Raw genomic sequence first — 20576 nt, 5'->3', positions numbered from 1 at the left:
GACTGTTAAGTACATATTTTAATACTATGGCAAACAACATAGATAATACGACAAATAGAATAAGGTAAAGATAAGAGGACAGGACATAATAATAATCGATATTAATATAACATGGCAAGGATACTAAAATAAGAAACTGTATAGTACAAGAACAATACAATACAATAAGGGAAAAATATAAAATGTATGGTTGACACTAAGAGAAGGATAATACGATAAACCAGAATTATGAGAAATGAGTTGCATGAAAATGTTAATAATATAAAAGTAATGTTGCAAAAAAAGTAGATAATGAGATAAAACTAAGAAAAGAAGAAATATAAATAATTATGCTAAGTTTGGATGTCTGGCTCAATTGTTCGGTGAGGGCCAGAGATACGATAACTGGACAATCTGTTGCATTTGTGGCAGAAACTAAAATAACTGAATATAATGTAGGCTACGATTACTTATTATTGTAATATGATTCATTAGTGGCAGAAACTAGGATATATGGGTGAAGTGTATGCTAGGAAAACTGGGCGAGGTGTTTGTTAGGATAACTTAATGATGTGTACATCAGGATTATGGAATAAAGTGTATGCTAGGATAAATGCATAAAGTGCTGGGTGAGGGCTGTGTCGTATGAAACCTCGAATGAGGGCAGGATGCTCGCGGGGAGGGGGGGGAGGGGAGCTGGGGATTTCACAACGCGCATTTATTTTTACTCAAGCGTACACTATCATATTTCCACCGGATGCTGACTAAAGAATGACCTAAAACTGTGTAATCCTCACTCAGTTGTGAACATGTTCACACTGACTGAATGTCTATTTACTCATCGACATTCATCTGCTTGATTATTTATGTCAACTTGTTAAACAAAAAGTGTAAAATAGGCCTCCAGGTCTACAGATTTATAAAAACTCCATTTGTCACGCTCATCCATCACCCCAAGCCAATCATGTCTCTGTGTCAAACACATAGTAATCTATTCTGCCACTCTCCCAAAGAACGTATTGCCGCATAACCGTTTCTATAAACATCTTTGTCAGTTGAATCTACATCCTGTCTGGAACTGCCTTGATAACACGACTCTAGGCATTTTTGCCCCAACAGAGCAACGATCCCTTCAAGCACGGAACAACCTCGCTCATATGCACAAACCTTGTTCCTCCAACTCTCTCTTGGCCCTACATTCTTCTGACTTTGATACACCCTTCTTTTTCATTTGCTCCCTTGGCCTGTACCTTCCCCTAGTATCCCTCCAAACATTCAAGAGTTTAATGCAGATTTTTCAAATACTTCCCAACGAAAAGTCTCCCTTCAGCTAGAAAAGAAAAAACGTCAGCAAAAACAAATAAAGAAAAAAAATCCTTCACAAGCCATCTGCCGTCTCTTATCACCACTCACCTTCCTGTTGTTGTGAATGGGCCAGGATGCCACACCACACCCCCACCCATGCCCCACACCCCCACCACACCCAACCAATACCCCACATCTCCGCCACACCCCCACCACGCCCCTCTTACACTCCACACCATTATCACTCCTCCACCACACCACACCATGCCACACTTACACTCCATACCAGTATCACTCCCTCACCACACCACACCAATACTCCACACCCCCACCATACCCCACCTATGCTCCACACCCCCACCAAATCCACACCACTCTTCCACTACACCCCGCTTATACTCCACACCCCCATCACACACCGTTTATACTCCAAACCCACACCAAACCCAACCTATTATCCACACCCTCACCACACTCCTCCTATACTCCACACCTGCACCACGCCCCCACCAAGCCCCACTTATACTCCACATCCGCACGACACTACCATAATCCCCCACCACACCACACCCATACTCCACACCCCCACCATACCTCACCTATTCTCTACTCCCCACCACACCCACACCACTCTCCCACCACGCGCCACCTAAACTCCACACCTTCACCACATACCACCCATACTCCAAACCCCATCACACCCCTATTATACTTCACACCCCCACCACACCCACCTATTCTCCACATCCCCACCATTCCCCCAGCGCACCCACCTATTCTCCATACCCACCTATTCTCCACACCCCCAACCATTCCCCCACCACACCTCTCATCCCATCCCCACCACAACCCACCGCACCCCCACCAATACTCCACACCCCCACCACACCTCACCTATACTCCACACCCACACCACATCCCCACCTATACTCCTCACCCACACCACACCCCCACCTATACTCCACACCCACACAACACCCCCATCTATACTCCACCCCCACACCACACCCCCACCTATACTCCATACTACCACCACACCCCCACCTATACTCCATACTACCACCACACGCCCACCACACCCCCACCCCATCCCCACCACACCCCCACCTATACTCCACACTCCCACCTTACCTCCACCACTCCACACCTATACTCCCACCCCTACCATACCTCACCACACCCCACCTACACTAAAACCCCCCACCACATTCCCCAGTCCCACCACATCCCCACCTGTATCCCACACCCCCACTACACTCCCACCACACAACTACCCACATTACACTCCCGCCACACAACTACCCACACACTACACCCACACTTCACTCAACCATTTACTCATCACACCACCTGTACTCCACACCCCTCACATCCACACCACACTCCCACCATACATCCACCCTTACTCCACACCCCCACCACACACTCACCCATACTTCATATCCCGCCACACACCCATCAACCCCCATCACATCCCCACCACACACCCACCACATCGCACCAATACGCCACACGCCTACTACACCTCCACCCATACTCCACATCCCACCACACCTCTACCCCACCCTCACCACATCCCCACAACACAAACACCCATATTCCACATCCTAACCACACCCCCATCACACCTACACCACACCCCCACTGCACCCACATCTCCCATTCTTACCTATACATCCACACCCCAACACACCCTCATCACACAACACCACACTCCAACCACAACCCCACCTACACACTACTCCACACCCACATCATACTTAACCACACCTTCACCATACTTTTTCAGTGTCTCAGTTACACAGAGAGTAGGCCAGCATGCTCTCCAGTACAAATTTCTCTAACTATCTACACCAAACTACATGCACAGTACACACTACACTTCCCTTTCCAAAATGTAAAAAAATTATGGCGTCTCTTCACAAAGCCTCGGAGTCCCCAGGGGGGGGGACCATAAATGCCCCCACCATCCGCCCCTCTCCCGGTGACGACTCGAGGTGCCTGGAACCACTGTCTGACTCACTTCTTCTTCATTTCTGCAACATTCGGGGCCTTTCCTCTAATTTTCGCTCTGTTGAGCACCACCTCTCCTCCTCTAAACCTCACCTTCTTTTTCTAACTGAAACTCAGCTGTCTGAGGCAACTGACAGCAAACCCTTTTCTGTATCCTCCTACTTTCTCTATACTCATTTCAAAGCCAAAGGTGGCTGTTGTGTATATATACGCAACGACTTATCTTGCTCTCGTGTTCCTGAACTCGATTCTTCTGAATTCTCTACACTCTGGCTTCGGCTTTCCTGTCATTCTCTGACTAAATATATCTGTGCTGTTTACTTATCCCCTAATTCTACTGACTATCAAAAATTCTTCGACTATCTTACTTCTATGATGGAACACATTCTATCCTTTCTCCTTTCTCAGAAATCTCCATTCTAGGAGATTTCAATGTTCACCACCACCTTTGGCTCTCCTCTCCTTCCACTGATCCACCTGGTGAACAAGCCTACATCTTTTCTATCCTTAATGACCTAGAGCAGCTTGTACAGTTTCCTACCCGTATCCCTGACCGCCTTGGAGAGAGCTCCAACATACTTGACCTCTTCCTCACAACTAATCCTTCTGCTTACTCTGTTAATCTTTTCTCTCCGTTGGGCTCCTCCGATCACAACGTTATCACCTTAACCTGTCCTATCACTCCAGTACAGCCTGTGGACCCTCCAGGGAAACGTTGTCTGTGGCATTTTGGAGCCGCGGACTGGGAGGCCCTCAGGCAGTACTTCTTTGATTTTCCCTGGAATGATTATTGCTTCCGTGGCCGTGAGCCATCTGAGTGTGCCTTGCGCATTACAGAGTTTGTTCTCTCAGGCATGGAAGCATACATTCCTTTCTCATATCCTTTGACTAACGCAAGAGAGCCTTGATTTAATCACGCTTGTTCTAATGCTGTCCGCAACAAGGAGAGGGCCTACAAAAGGTACCGGAGCCAACCCAACCCCTGAATCACGTCATCTTTACGTTTCTGTCCGGAATCGTGCTAAGTCTGTTCTTCGCTCTGCTAAAAATAATTTCATCCGTACTAAATGCTCTCAACTCTCCAACTCGAATTCTTCCTGCTCCTTCTGGCACCTTGCCAAAAACCTTTCTAACAACTTTACCTCATCATCCTTCCCTCCTCTTTTCTACTCTGATGGTTCTGTAGCCATTTCTTCTACTGATAAAGCAGATCTCTTCGCACAGACTTTCTCCTCCAATTCCACCTTAGACGATTCCGGTGCTGTTTCTCCATCACTTCCCCCCCTCCGACTTCCTCATGGCTGACATTAAAATTTCTTCAGCTGATATATTTTCTGCCATCACTGGCCTCAGTACTAACAAGGCATATGGGCCTGATGGGGTCCCTCCTGTTGTTCTCAAGAACTGTGCTTCTGTGCTTACACCCTGCCTAGGCAAACTCTTTCGCCTTTGTCTGTCAAGTTGTACCTTTCCTTCTTGCTGGAAGTTTGCTCTCATTCAGCCAGTCCCAAAGAAGGGTGACCACTCCCAACCCTCCAACTATTCTCCAATTGCTTTAACGTCCTGTATTTCAAAAGTTTTCGAGTCAATTCTCAATAGAAACATTTTAAGGCATCTTTCCTATCACAACCTTCTTTCCGATCGTCAGTACTGGTTCCGTCAGGGACGCTCCACTGGCGATCTTCTCACTTACCTTGCAGACTCCTGGTCATCCTCCTTTCGAGACTTTGGCGAAAGCTTTGCCATTGCACTTGACATCTCAAAGGCTTTCGATCGAGTCTCGCATAAATCTTTAATTTCCAAACTGCCCTCCTACAGTTTCTATCCTTCTATCTGTGCCTTCATCGCTAGCTTCCTTTCTGGTCGTTCTATAGCCACTGTTGTAGACGGCCATCGTTCTTCTCCTAGATCGATCAACAGTGGTGTTCCTCAGGGCTCTGTCCTATCACCAACTCTCTTCCTTTTATTCATCAATGATCTTCTAAGCTGTACATCTAACCCTATCCACTCATACACTGATGACTCCACCCTTCACCTTTCCATTCCGTTCCCGCAACGCCCATCTCAACAGTTACTTCAACAAACAAGGGATGAGGCTGTGGCACACCTAATGTCTGACTTGGCTCGTATCTCTGACTGGGGTAAAACTAATATGGTTGTTTTTAATGCATCTAAGACTCAGTTCTTACACCTATCAACCCGACAAAATCTTCCACAGGTATACCCACTAATGTTTAATAATATTCAGCTTAATCCTGCACCATCCTTGAACATGCCTGGGGTTTCATTTACTCAGGACTTATCTTGGAAAGATCATATTACATCTCTTGTAAAATCTGCTTCCAAGAGATTGGGTGTGCTTAGCCGACTCTGCTCTTTCTTTACCCCTGCACAATTGTTGACTCTATACAGGGGTTTTATCCGCCCCTGTGTGGAGTACAACTCTCATGTGTGGGGAGGCTTCCCACATACAGCTCTTCTCAATAGGGTGGAGTCAAAGGCTTTTCGTCTCATTAACTCTCCTCCTCTTACTGACTCCCTTCAACCTCTGTCTCTTCGCCGCACTGTTGCATCTTTATCTCTTTTCTATCGCTACTTCAATGGTCACTGCTCCTCTGAACTGTCTGCTTGCATTCCTCCACCTCTACGACGGGCACGTAGCACCCGTCTGGCAGCAAACTCTCATCCCTTTTCTGTCCAACTCTCTAAAGCAAGAGTTAACCGTTGCTCCCAGTCTTTCATTTATGCAACAATTCAACTCTGGAACTGTCTCCCTCTGTCTGTATTTCCTGCTGCCTATGATCTCCAGTCTTTCAAACGCAGTGTGTCCAGTCATCTCAAAATGATCGGATCTTGAATTTGGCTCTCTGTTGTATTTTGTTTTTCTCTTGGAGGGAACTGTTACTGCGGGCTCATGGCCTTTGGTTCCTTCTTCCTCGCATAAAAAAAAAAAAAAACACCCTATCATACTTCACCACACCCTACTATACTTCACCACACCCCACCATACTTCATCACACCCCACCATACTTGATCACAATCTCATCATACTTCACCACACCCACACCATACTTCACCACACCCCCACCACACTTCACCACACCCTACCATACTTCACCACACTCCCACCTTACCCCCATCTTTACTCCAAACCGCGTCCCAACTTCTTATCCTCAGCCACAAATCCACCACATCACCCGTCCCCGTTTAAACCTCCACCTCCGTCAGGCCCTTTTCACCTTCAACTATATCCTTCTGCCACTTCATAGGAAACACAGAAGTAACTTAACCTCTTCACTGTGAGAGGCCGTTCTTACAGCGGCTCAACTAGCTGGATAAATGGAAGTCAGTTGGTAGCAAAAAGTAATGGGAATTCGTGTTCATTGTTTGTAACCCCCATCCACTTTATAAATAACATCATCATTACCATCAGCTTCAGATTCTTCAGGACAAAGGATCCTCATTTATTTTTTTCCATTTTGACTTATTAGTTGTTAGCGTTATTCATTCACTCCCAGGTATTTGGTTCTCCGCATTCTCATCGCACTCACAAACCACAGCAATGAATCGTATGGCCCCTTTTATGTGTTTTTCTTGCCACCCCCCGACATTGTTAAGTAATTTTGTAAAGGCTGCTAACACGGAAAAGGTTTGAAGTAGAATTCATTAAACCTTTCATTGCCATGACGTATTTCTATAATTTTGTTGATGACAGATGGTTGTATTCAGTTTAAAGGAGGCAGCTGGCAATGGACAGTTTAATGCGTGATATATCTACCTCCTCCGCCTCGAGAAATTTGTCTTGAGCTGTATCTAATTGATTGGCTGTAGCAAGAATATACTGTATGCTAGTACAGAACGTCATTATATGGCAGTAGTAGTAGTAGTAGTTGTTGTTGTTGTTGTAGTTGTTGCAACCCTAGATTCATCTGAAATGTGAACCCAATAGAGTGCAGACTGAAGTTGCCCCCTCCCTACAGCCCACCATCTCCCTTTCAGGGGATAGGGAGGGATTTAAGGGATATCTCCATAATCAGACAGCGGAGTCGCCCAGCCATGTCGGTGCTACAGCGCGAAGCAGCCCCTCTCCATTACCTTGTGTTCAAGGAGGCAATAATAATTGCTTGTCAGCTTCTGCTTGCCCATATTAGAGATTAACCCCTTCAGCCTGAGAACATCCTTTTTTACTTTGTTCTAGCTAACTTCAGACTATCATAGGCGGCCTGGGAGAACACACACCCATTTCCCTCACACGCAGTGGAGAGGATAATGAAGGAATTGTTTGAGCTCATCAGTTCTGAACGTCCCTCCAAAGCTGAATAAAAGCGTCCGGAGATGGAAAGAATATTATGAACTACGTCATTGTAGAGAAATAGTTAAAAGTTTGAGTAGATATAATGATAGTGAATTGGTTAACAGATCCTTCATATAACCCTTTCAGTATGAAGACTTACGTAATTTGCATAAGACTGAATGGAGGTAGGGAGAACGTAATGGAAAAAATATCATCGTACTGAAAGGGCTATTGTATACTGCATCTGAGCCTTCCAGTAAGAAATTTACTATTTCCCTCAGAGATTTATAATAGTTTCTAGTTCCATCGGAAATTATTAACTCTTATGTTCCTGTGACTCAACCTTTGCTAAATAATATCGCTTGTCAGTAACAGGAACAGACTACTAAAGCTCTCAGGATTAATGGGAACAGTATCAACACTCAGACTCCTGTGACTCACTTTCAACTGAATGAAACTGCCTGACATTACGTGGAAAAGAAGACTAAAATTGTCCCGACCATGAGAGAATTATTAACATTTATTTACTTCTGATAAGTCGTGATTAAATCCTGTTTCCGCGGAGGTATATAACACTCACAATTTCCTTCAAAGATGTTTAAAAATTCATAATAATTTTTCACTTCTCTTCCCAGTTTTTTTTCCACGGAGGCCTTCAATTCTTTTATAATTCATAACCATTTAACTCTTCGTCCTTAACAATTCATAACCATTTTCCTCGGAGGTCTTCAATAAGTCCTACATTCTGAAGAGTTTTTTTTGTTGCTGGAGAGAAAGACGTCAAGTGCACTTATGATCATAAATTCCATTACACTTTCTTGAAGTTTTGCCTCACCATTATGTGATCTCCCTAACTATTTACTGATGTTTAAACGGGGTGGAATAAAAGAATCGTTTTACCTCTTTCGAGCCACAGGGCGTACGAGCTTAGGAGAAACCGAGACCAATCTACCGTAGTCGAGAATAATCAGGCCATTGGAGGCCTCTCAGGGACAAAGCCAAAAGTAAGTACTTGAGTGAGGAAAGGGAGTGTCGTATGAAATGTACAACTCGTAGGGGTGTCAAATAATAATTCTAATTATAGTCGGTTTGTTTTTCGCTTCGTGGAACTGTGCCACCCACACAATTAATTACTTATTCTTCGTTACAAGAACTGAATGAGTCTATAGTCATTAGGTAGGAAAGAGTCTATATCAATAGCCAGACGCCACTATATCGCAAAGTGTGGCCGATTGTCTTTGAGTAAGTTGTGTTACAGGGTGAGGTACTAACCCTCCGCTCACCCACTTGCTGACAGGCAGGGAACACATTTGGGTTGGTTATATGGTTACCACCCAGCTCTGTAAATGGTTTCCTGGCCTACAGGCAACCAATAGGATTGTCAGTCAAGGTAAAGCAACTTGAAAAAGAAAGAAAAGTAATAAAAACTGACAGGAAAAAAGTGAGAAATAGGAGGAGAGGAGGGCAGGCACAAAAAGAATGATAAAGGTGAAGGAAGAAGTAGGCAGCATTGCAAGTGAGTAGCCCTGGTTAAATCGACTCTCCAATAGACCTGCATCTGTTACTTAACTGAGCTGAAATAGGTTACAGACCTTCGTCAGGTTATTAATCACGCGCTGCAGCAAGAAGTGTCATTAAAAATTCCAGTTCGTAGTGGGTGTCATAACAGAACCATCTGAGTAAACATTTTTACTTACATATTGATTCGCTTCGGTAAAGAAAATATATTATTATATCGACGTTTAATTTAAAATATTTACTTACCCAAAAAATAATAATTTAATACTTATTTTAAGAAAGGAAAAGCTATTTTGTAATACTCATCACTTATCTCCGATCATTCCTGATACATGGCAAAAGCTTGTACTAACATCTCTAGCCGAGCCAGGGTAAACCAAGAATAAACTGAAGTGTCAATCGTCACACACACACACACACACACACACACACACACACACACACACACACACACACACACACACTCTAAAGATTAAAACGTTGCTATCAAATGTCAAAGTTAAAATCACTGTCAAAGGTTAAATTTTCTGTCTGTCTGTCTGTCTGTCTGTCTGTCTGTCTGTCTCTCTCTCTCTCTCTCTCTCTCTCTGTATAAATAACTAAATAGATGAATATAAATAAATAAGTATATATATATATATATATATATAATGTTTCTGTAGCTATCGCTTTATCTCTATCTATCTATCTCCGTATTATCTCTACATGGGCCTCTCTCCATCTCTCTGTCGTTTTATTTATCTATCTATTTATCGACCCACCTATCGCTATCTGTCCCTATCCCTATGCCTATCTATACATCTATATCTGCATCTCTGTCTATATTTCTATCCCTGTTTCTATCCCTGTCCCTGTCCCTATATCTATCTTTATCTCTGTCCCTATCCCTAACCTTGTCTCTGTTCCTATCCCTGTCCCTGTCCCTGTCCTTGCCCCTGTTCCTGCATCTATCTCTATCCCTGTCCCTATCCCAATCCCTGTCCCTGTACCTATCCCTGTCCCTGTCCCTGTTCCTATCCCTGTTTTTGTCCCTGTACCTATCCCTGTCCCTGTCCCTATATCTATCCCTGTCCCTGTTCCTATCCCTGTTTTTGTCCCTGTGCCTATCCCTGTCCCTGTCCCTATATCTATCCCTGTCCCTGTTCCTATCCCTGTCTTTGTCTCTGTCCCTATCCCTGTCCCTGTCCCTATGTCTATCCCTGTCCCTATATCTATCCCTGTCCCTATCCCTGTTCCTGTTCCTGTCCCTACATCCATCTCTATCCCTATCCCTATCCCTGTCTCTATCTCCATCTTTGTCTCTATCCCTTCCCTGTCTCTTTCCCTGTCTCTCTCCTTATCTCTAACACTATCCCTAATCCTCTCCCTATCTCTATCCCTACCCCTACCCCTATCCCTATCCCTATCTCTATCACTATCCCTGTCCCTATCCCTATTCCTATCCCTATCTCTATCACTATCCCTGTCTCTATCTCTGTCCCTATCCCTGTCCCTGTCCCTATCCCAGTCCCTGTCCCTATCGCTGTCCCTATCCCTGTCCCTGTCCCTATCCATGTCCCTATTCCCATTCCTGTCCCTATCCCTATCCTTGTCCTTATCCCTGTCTCTGTCCCTATCCCTATCCCAATCTCTATATCTATTCCTATCCCTATCTCTATCCCTGTCCCCGTCCCTGTCCCTATTTCTATCTCAGTTCCTATCTCTCTCCCTATCCCTGTCCCTCTCCCTATCCCTGTCCCTACCTCTATCTGTCTCTATCCCTATCCCTATCTCCATCTCAGTTTCTATCCTTATCCTTATCCCTGTACCCGTCCCTATCCCTATCTCTGTCCCTTAATCTATCTCTATCCCTTTCCCTGTCCCTGTCCCTATATCTATCTCTATCCCTGTCCCTATCCCAATCCCTGTTCCTGTCCCTATCCCTGTCCCTGTCCCTGTCCCTATATCTATCTCTATCCCTGTCCCTATCCCTGCCCCTGTCCCTGTCCCTATATTCATCTCTATCCCTGTCCCTATATCTATCTCTATCCCTGTCCCTATCCCTGTCCCTGTCCCCGTCCCTATATTCATCTCTATCCCTGTCCCTATATCTACCTCTGTCCTTATCCCTATCCCCGTCTCTCTCTATCTCTGTTTCTATCCCTGTCCCTGTCTCTTTCCCTGTCCCTATCTCTAACTCTAATGCTTTCCTTATCTCTATCTCTATCCCCATCCCTATTTTTAAGTGTCGGACCCTGGTCATATGCATCACAGCCCGGTCCCGAGGCCCAGTAGTCCTGCTACATACTATACACCATCACATGTCGCCACATCAGTGCTAATACCCACCATCCATACTGAATACAAGCTTGGGCTGTCCCATACAGGACTGATATACTGGTATTTGCGGGGGTATTTTTACATGTTGACTGGTCTTCTGGTGGACCAGTAAATTAACGAATAGAAGGCAAAATTGTGCTCAGGTTGTGACGGGAAGAGAAACACTTTGGTGTGGTCCAGCAACATGGAGAGAATAAAGAAATAAATTGATTGGGAAGTTGTATGAAAGTGAGGTGACTGGAAGTAGACCAGTGCTGGGTCGGAGATCAAGGAGGAAACACATGAAGGAGGTGGTGTGAAATAGTACAAGTAGGGGGAACCATTGCTGAACAGAGAACTGAAATGTCTTGAAGCTCATTGACGAAGCTGCTCCTCACAGAATATTGCCTCAACCATGTGTTTAACTATCAATTTTTTTAATGAAGGTGGAGCGAATTTCCATGTTAAAAGGGGACGTTGTGTTTTGGCCTAATTTCTTCACGAATATGCACACCTTTACTAATCGCCTAAATCAGTCAGATACCTGCTGTCATATATACTAATCGTACCACATTTGCTGTACCGGAAGGTTGGAATGTCAGTCGACTGTCTTTTGACTGTCATCTGACTCCTACTAAGCGGTTTTGTGGGGTTAATGAAGCTAGGCAAAGATCTGATTGTCAGCTTAGACGGGAATTAACCCTCCTTGTCCGTAGTTATACTGTTATCATTCACTCCTCAGTGTCAAAAGATATAATAATAATAATAATAATAATAATAATAATAATAATAATAATAATAGTGGTGATAAAAGCAACAACAATATAATAATAACATAATAGTAGTAGTAGTAATTATAATAATAATAATAAGAAGAAGAAGAAGAATGATAATAGTAATGATAAAGATCAAGATAATGATTATGATAATGATGGTGATTATTATCAATACATTTATTATTATCATTATTATTATTATTATTATTATTATTATTATTTTTACCATCACCATCATCTGGACCTTCTCTCCGAATAGTATGAGATACTGTCCAAAGATCCCCCCCCCCTTTAAAATCAAATATATGTACCAGTGCACGCACACACACACACACACACACACACACACACACACACACACACACACACACACACACACACACACACACACACATACACACACACACACACACACATACACACACACACACACACACACACACACATACACACACACACACACACACACACACACACACACACACACACACACACACACACACACACACACATATATATATATATATATATATATATATATATATATATATATATATATATATATATATATATATAAGATACCGACCAAAGTTTGCCAAGGTGAATGAACCACACTTCCATTTACTTATAAACTCCCCGGAATGCTGGCTTCACCTGATATCAAAAAACGTTCCGCTTGTAGCTTCACACCAGCCTACCTGGCAGTCAATCCAACGGCTTCCAAGATAAAAAGGGTTGTAAAACCCTGTCTATACACTCCTCCGCACTAAATTCATCCAGCCATCTCCATAGCTTAAGTTTCCTTGCCTCGTTTGCTCATATATTCCTATACTACTACTACTATTATTATTATTATTATTATTATTACCGCGAAGCAGGGCGGTGTAATTTTCACCAGCCCGGTCTATACCCTGTTTGTGTTGCTGTTTGTCTTTCTGTCCCTACTAACTCCTCCTTGGTTATGGATGGATTTGCATGAAACTTCCCAAGTGAGTTCGTCCGGGTACTCCAAAGGTTTTCCACTAAAACAGTTTTCCAATCACAACCATGATTTTTAGAGGGGCCACACTCCTGACGAAATTAAAAGTTCTCAGAAATAGTGAAAGGAGGACAGATAATTTGTCATGGCTTTGGGAACTTAGTACGGTACATGATGTACAATGGACTCTCATCCGTAATGCGATATTTTTTGGAGGATGCCCCCCTTAATGGTTCTTGGGGGGGGAGGGGTCAGTCCTTCCTCCCAAAATAAAAGCGATCAGAAGCAGGGGAAAATGGGCACATGGAATTCTGAGGAACTTCTCAGGTCAGTTTGCCTGGTTCCTTGATAAAATTTTCCACTTTATAAAAATTTTCACCATAATTTTCAGGGGAAAAAGGGCAGATAGTGCTTTTATATCGTACTACGTGTTGTAGAATATTCTCCCGTCAGATACTTACTACTACTACTATAACTACTACTATTTTGTAGTACTTTCAAATTCGTATGCATATCCCAGGACTGGATGTTAACCTTCCATGTTTTCTCTTAATCCATAGGGAGAAACTACACAGCTTCTTTATATTATTATTATTATTATTATTATTAGACAGGGCGACGTGGAGGCGATTTGTTTGTGGCCACCCCTTATGGGATTGAGGCGTCTGACAATAGATATATAGACAGATTTTTATTATTATTACTCACACGACCACAGAGACAACCTGGTGGTCTGTTTGCTTACTTTGTGTGTGTGTGTGTAATTCACCGGGTCGGTCAGAATCACCTGATGGTCGTGATCGTCAGCTTTTACCCTCCCGGAAGGGAGCTGAGAGCTCATATAGTCCAATCTAAGGGCAGGGCTGTGACCTTCACATACCCACACACCCGTCCCCTTGCTCAAGGGGGACAGTAACCACCCACTTCGTCAGTGAAACTTTTCGCAACCTGAGCGAGGCGCGAACTCCCGTCTACCAGATGGCAAGCGAGAACGTTACCACTGCGTGTGTGTGTGTGTGTGTGTGTGTGTGTCTGTGTGTGTGTGTAAGTCGATTGGAGCACTAGCACAATCCTTGCTTTCCAAGTTAGGACAGACAAGCATATGGGTCAGTCGAGCAGGACTGGCGGCACACTCAGGTCGCCTCCTCATTCGGCAGTAAGAGACCATTGTGTATCTCGGGATGTCATACTTAAAAATGAGTATTATAAAACTAAAGCCCCCCCCCCCAGGGAGGAATCACACCAGCTGTGAGCCGATACATATCTAGCGCGGCTCGGAATATGACCTTGACCCTGACCTACTTCTATAAATTTCGAATTCGTAGATTTTCATCCCTACTACACACCTGTAGAATCATGTGATGATATCTTGAGTGGTTGAGAAGTCATCGAGGGAACAGACACACAGACCTTGAGCTACTTTCACCAATTCCGAACTCGGAGGAGATTTTCATCCCTAATACACACCTGTAAAATTTTGTGATGATATCTTGAGCGGTTGCGAAGTTATCGTGCTAACACACACACACACACACACACACACACACACACATACACACACACACACACTGAAAACAATATCAGCTTCGCTATCGCGACTGGTAACAATTTTTACATGAAATAGTAACTTAGGATTGTTCGAATAACTGTATACTGAGACCCACAACCCATGTCTAAACAACTCTACGTCTGCAGTACCTCTTTGTATTATGAAACTCTGGGTTAGTCCCATTCTTCTTTAACCGTTATAAGAATAAGTTTTTGAATTACACATTTTCTCTGAAATATGTTTTAGTGCTTAGTCTTACTAACCCTATGCCTTTCCGATCCCTGATGATGACATTTGAAATGTCAAAACGTCTGAAATAAAGATGCTGTTCATATTTACGCTCGTTGTCCTCGTCCTACTCAAGCTGAGGTTGCCAACAAACCCCCCACAACCTAAACAGTTTTTATACAAAGTAAACTAAATATCATGGAGGGGTTCAGGACAAACAGTGATAAACATACTCCGTTTTTTACATCAGTCAGAGATCAATGACATGGAGTGTTCAAGGGTTAAAATCAGTAGGGAAAATCACCTCGAAGAGTTCTGATCTGACTTGAAGGGTTAATGGTTGGGCCAGAATTAAGAAATTGGATACTGAATAATCTATCGACGGTCAAGGTCACAGGGCTGTCAAATATTTAGCCCTTAAACCAGTTGGTAAGCACGGGTACTGGACTCTGTGGGTGTTCCATATTATTACACCGGCGCTCGCAAAGCGAGAGAAGGAGTTATGCTTTACCTAACCAGGGGAGTAGCCAGAAAGTTCACAAGGGGGGGGGGAGAAAGATGTTCATAGATTCGTAAAAAGGTGGTGGGAGGCGAGCGAAGCTAACCTCTGCAGCTGGGGGGTCTGGTGGGGGGGCGCTGTGAGCCCCCCAGGAAAATTTATGAAAACTTAGTACTTTTATGGGCTTCCTGAGGTCTATGTAAGGTATGTATCAGAGTATTTAGATGATAACTCATTATAGTGAAAATGGCGAAAATTGGAGGAAGAAATTGATTTTGGCTAAAAAAAAAAAAAAAAAAAAAAAAAAAAGCTTTTCTAATGATCCTCATGGAATAAGAAAACAATAATGCATCTGGGAGTCTCATGTGCATTTTCCTTGCCTTTGAGAGCATAATAATCTTAGCTAAGTTAGTTGGAGACTGGAAATGTCAAAATTAATCTGACAAAAGGGGATAACAAAAACGTATTACTGATGATGATGATGATGATGACAGAGTATATATATATATATATATATATATATATATATATATATATATATATATATATATATATATATATATATTATCATCATCATTAGCCATTTGAGTGTCCACTGCAGGACCCGCCTATCCCGACCGAAGTGGGGACGATACTGCCAATGTATCTCTACCAAGTGGCTTAGGCTGTCTGGCAGAGATAGTATGAAGGGTGAGAAATGCTTGTAAGTGTAATTGTAGTGTTGGAGTGGCTTTGGGTGTGTGTGTAGTCTGCGAACCAAGTGTAATCGGCCCGTGCAAGTAAACTGGGTGCAAACATACTTTATAGTACGCAACACTGGTTCAACCACACCACCCCTTATGTCCGCTGAAGCAGTACGTGGCGGAAGAACGTTCCCAAAGTTTATTACCCTGGCGGGGCACGAACCCTCGTTCTCGCATGTACGAAAACGCACACTCTACCACAGATGCACCATATATATATATATATATATATCTATATATCTATATATATATATATATATATATATATATATATATATATATATATATATATATATATATATACAGTATATATCCATCATCCAATCCTATGTTGCCCCATGAGGAGCGTAGAAGCAAGGGGCTGGGCAAGTTGGTCCTGACATTTAAGATGAGAGTGACCAGCCTCACTCATCCCTTAATGGCATTACGTGAGCAATAAACCTCAACCACTATTGGATATAAACCTTCACTGGCTCAATCCGATTGGAGCGCCGTAATTACCCTCTAAACCACCAGGCACAAAAATTTGGTTGTATAGTTACCACCCAGCGTAGTAAATCGTTTCATGGTGTACAGGAAACCATTTGGCTTGTCACTCAGTGTAGAGTCAACCACAGGCAGAAGGAAGAGCAAACAATGAAGGAAAGAAAGACAGAAGAGGGAGTGTAAAGTCACCCGTAGGCAGAAGGATGAGGAGAGAATGAAGGAAAGACAGAAGAGGATGAAAGGAATGAAGGATGGAGGAGAGGAAACGGCAGACACCTGAGCAATACTACACTAAGTGAGTGGATAGTGAGAACCCCCACCTATCACACGTGTATATATATATATATATATATATATATATATATATATATATATATATATATATATATATATATATATATATATATATATATATATATATACCTGATTTCTACTTCGATCACAGGTAATAAGACCTCTAGCACTCATTCGAGCTGATCGTTTTCATACTTTGAACAGATATTGCTTGAGAAATCATAGGTCTCATTAATTTAATGAGAAGGAAACACTAATTAACAAAAACATAAGATATTGTCGAACTCAGAGAAATAAATGTAAATGTGTATTGGTACTCTATAACCGCTACTTCAACTAAAATGAAAATAACACCAATTCTAGTTACATAATTATACCATCAGCAATTCTGCATGCCATGACAGTACTGTGTTTTCATATGAGGGGATTCAGTCTTCTTGCATTTCTCTTTGAGAACCGATCCAAAGTTATGTCTACGTGACGCTGACTTACCACGATTCTCTCTCTCTCTCTCTCTCTCTCTCTCTCTCTCTCTCTCTCTCTCTCTCTCTCTCTCTCTCAAGTGGTTTATTTATTAATTTATTTATTTTTCATTTTTAAAGCATTATTAATTTTTTTTACCCCATACGATTTCAAGACCCTGAAGGGGGGGGGGCCGCTTCCTCCCACCCTTCACTACGCCCCTTTACCTAACGTGTGTCTATCTTTCTGTGTGTGTGTGTGTGTGTGTGTGTGTGTGTGTGTGTGTGTGTGTGTGTGTGTGTGTGTGAATAAAGTAGCCCAAACTTTTTTATTTTAACACAGTTAGTGAAAGGGTGACGGTCTGCCAATAGGATGACCCGTTGTTGTGGAAAATAATGAATCAAAAGTCAAGGTCACAGGGCTAGGTCAGCGCCTGCCTAGCTAAGTCAGCTTAAACCTTTTTCATCCAATATAGACCAAAGTTGAGGTACAGGGCTGACAGCAAAACAAGAAGGAAGAGCTTCAGTTCTGAGAACAATCAGTCAAAGGGAAAGTCAATGTTCGACCCATGTGTCTGTGTACAAACAAATTAACTAGATTAGTTTCTATATCATTTAAACCAAACTTGGTGGAAATGTTGAGGATCACCCAGGGGGTTAACCTCTTTTCTTTTTTTTTAAGCAATCAGTCAAAGGAAACAGTCACATGGCAAGGTCAGCTTAGATGGTTTGCGTCCGATTTAAAGCCAGTTTTGTAGAAGGCTTCATGATAAGGGACGGATGCAGGGATTTGATTTTGAGAAGTCTGTCAAAGGTCAAGGTCACAGGGAGAGATCAAAGGTCAGTGTTTCAGGGCAAGATAAACTCATCAGGTCTGATTTTATTTGAACCAAACATGGTGGAAATGTTAAAGGTCAGCCAAGGATGAAGTAAATCGATTTTGAGAGCAGTTGGTCAAATTTCATATTTACAGGACAAATTCAAATGTTCAGACCTTAGACCAGTTGCTCTGTGAGTATGTTGCCTTCTCTGAGTGCTCCTTGTTGATATTATCTGTGCTATTAAATCTTCCGTGCCTAATTGTATGTGATCATTCATCCGTCCATGTGTGGGAAGCTGCTGAGTAATTATCCTGCTTCTGGAACAGACTACACTGAGTAAGGCTAAGAGTTTGAGGGTGGGTGGAGTGAAGGGTGGGTTGTAGGAAAATAGATCCATGTGAATAGGTCCATGAGAGGAATAAGTCCAATTGGGAATATTGATCCATGGAGTATATGTCCTTGGGAAAATGGTTAATGACAGGTTACTGAGGGAAATGATTCTATGGGTAAAAATATCTCCGTGGTGGAAATGGGTCCATGAGTGAACAGAGGCTCATGTGGGGATCTGTTTTTTTCCACAAGAGAAAATAGGTGCTCTGGAAAACTAGATCCAAAGGAGAAAATAAGTCCATGGGAGAAACATGTCTAGTGTAGAAAATACTGTTGGTTCATGGAAAGGAAATAGGCAGATGGGAAATTATGTCTATGGTGGTAAATTCATCCATGCAAGAAAATAGATTCATGGGGCAAAATATGTCCATGGAAAAAGCAGGTCCATGGGGGAAAATAGTTCCAAATTGAAATGTGTCCTTGAGCAATAATGTCTTGGGTAAAATTGATCCATAAAGGAAAAAAAGTCTATGTGGCAAATAGGTTTTTGGTGGAAAATCTGACAGTGAAGGAACAGGTTTCTGGGGGAAAATAAGTGACTGGTGGGTTAGAGCCTCTGAGGTGCAGCTGGAGATGGGTTTATGTGCTAATTCCTGTCAGAGTGTGTTCCAAATATTAGCCCCATCAGTACAATGATGAAGGCTATCAAGACAACACAGGGTGAGCAAGAGTGAGTGGGCAGGATAGCCTGAGTTGGAGGTTTGGTGAGTTACTTCAGGCTAAATATTACTTGGAAGATAAAGGTGCCCACGGTCACTGGTCATAAAGGCAGGTAATATAACCTGTGAATAAAGGCATTGCAGGTATGGGTGTGGTGAGTGGATAGGGATGGTGAGATTCGTGGAAAGAAGTGGGTATGATGGATGATGGAGTAGCGTGGGATGACTACACCCTGTGAAGATGGGTTTTGTATAATAGGCTTCAGTGGCAGTGGGAACAAATGCATTTTATAAGTTTGAGGTGGGCAGGGTGACGTGAGGGTGGGCCAGAATAATACATTAAGTGAAAATGGGCGTTGTTGCTTGGCCACTTTGGGAGTTAGGATGGTTTAAAAGCTCTCTCCAAGAACAAATACAGGAAAATAAACACGCACCACTCTCACACACCTGGCGTATCACGATTCGGGCAAAAGGGCAAAATTAGAGAAAGTTAAAATCTTGAAGCCTTACCTGTATCTACAGTAATTGCCTGGTATTCCTTGGAAACCCACTGCCCACGCCAGAGAGGGAGCGAGCAGGAGGCAGAGGAGCGGCAGATGACGCTTTGTAAGCAACATGGTGACTGTCGAGGATCAGGATGGTAGATGGCCACGCTGGCTGTCTTGCCTCTGTTATATAGTCTGAGTATGGGACAAGGCGAGGGCACTTGGGGGACTGGTAGAATGGGAGGCAGGGGACATGGCAGGGGTGAGGAGTTGGGATGGACCTGGGAGCTGGGGGATGGGAGAGTTTAGGAGCTGGAGTGGATGGGGGGGGAGGGAGGACTAAGGTGTAAGGGTTGGCTGGAAGGGAGGGAGGGTTAGAATCAGAGGCTTGGAGGGGTGACGAGTTTGAGTGCATGGGAGAATTGAGGAACTGGGAAGGACTGCAGGTGGGAGGACTTAGGAGTTGGAGGGGATCGGAGGATGGGAGGGTAAGGCATCAAGGTAACGTGTGAGGTATGGCGAAGAATGGAAAACTTGAAGTATTGGAGAGGTGAGGAGTTGGGGTGGTGGGGGAATGGGGGGCTGGGTGTGGAAGGATTAATAAGTTATTACGGGTGGGGGGATGACAGGGTTGGGGCAGGGTGACAGGAAGGGATTTGGGGAGTGGGTGTGGTGGGAGGACTGAGGAGTTTGGGTTGGATGGGGGTGAGTTAATAGTAGCGGCTACACTCGGATGCGACAGGAAGTCCTTATCCATAACGCTGAACATCTGTTTGGCTCACACCTAAAAATAGCAGTG

General features: G+C 43.4%; 1 protein-coding gene across 1 annotated transcript in view; it reads right to left on the bottom strand.

The window, feature by feature from the left end:
- LOC145416862 (putative peptidase C1-like protein F26E4.3) overlaps window positions 1-19910 on the bottom strand; it is a 109841-nt gene extending 89931 nt beyond the window's left edge. Inside the window, exon 1 of the mRNA XM_080285732.1 lies at window positions 19803-19910. Coding sequence (XP_080141858.1) covers window positions 19803-19909 — 107 coding nt within the window. The 5' untranslated portion in view covers window position 19910. The remainder of the gene's footprint in view (window positions 1-19802) is intronic.
- Between the last annotated feature and the right edge of the window lie 666 nt (window positions 19911-20576).

The sequence above is a fragment of the Coenobita brevimanus genome, chromosome 108 (assembly GCF_032717465.1).
Source record: "Coenobita brevimanus isolate Jiangsu-jjx chromosome 108, ASM3271746v2, whole genome shotgun sequence".
NCBI lineage: Eukaryota > Metazoa > Arthropoda > Malacostraca > Decapoda > Coenobitidae > Coenobita > Coenobita brevimanus.
The sequence above is the reverse complement of the archived record's forward strand: the minus strand, read 5'-3'. Positions and strand labels throughout refer to the sequence as shown.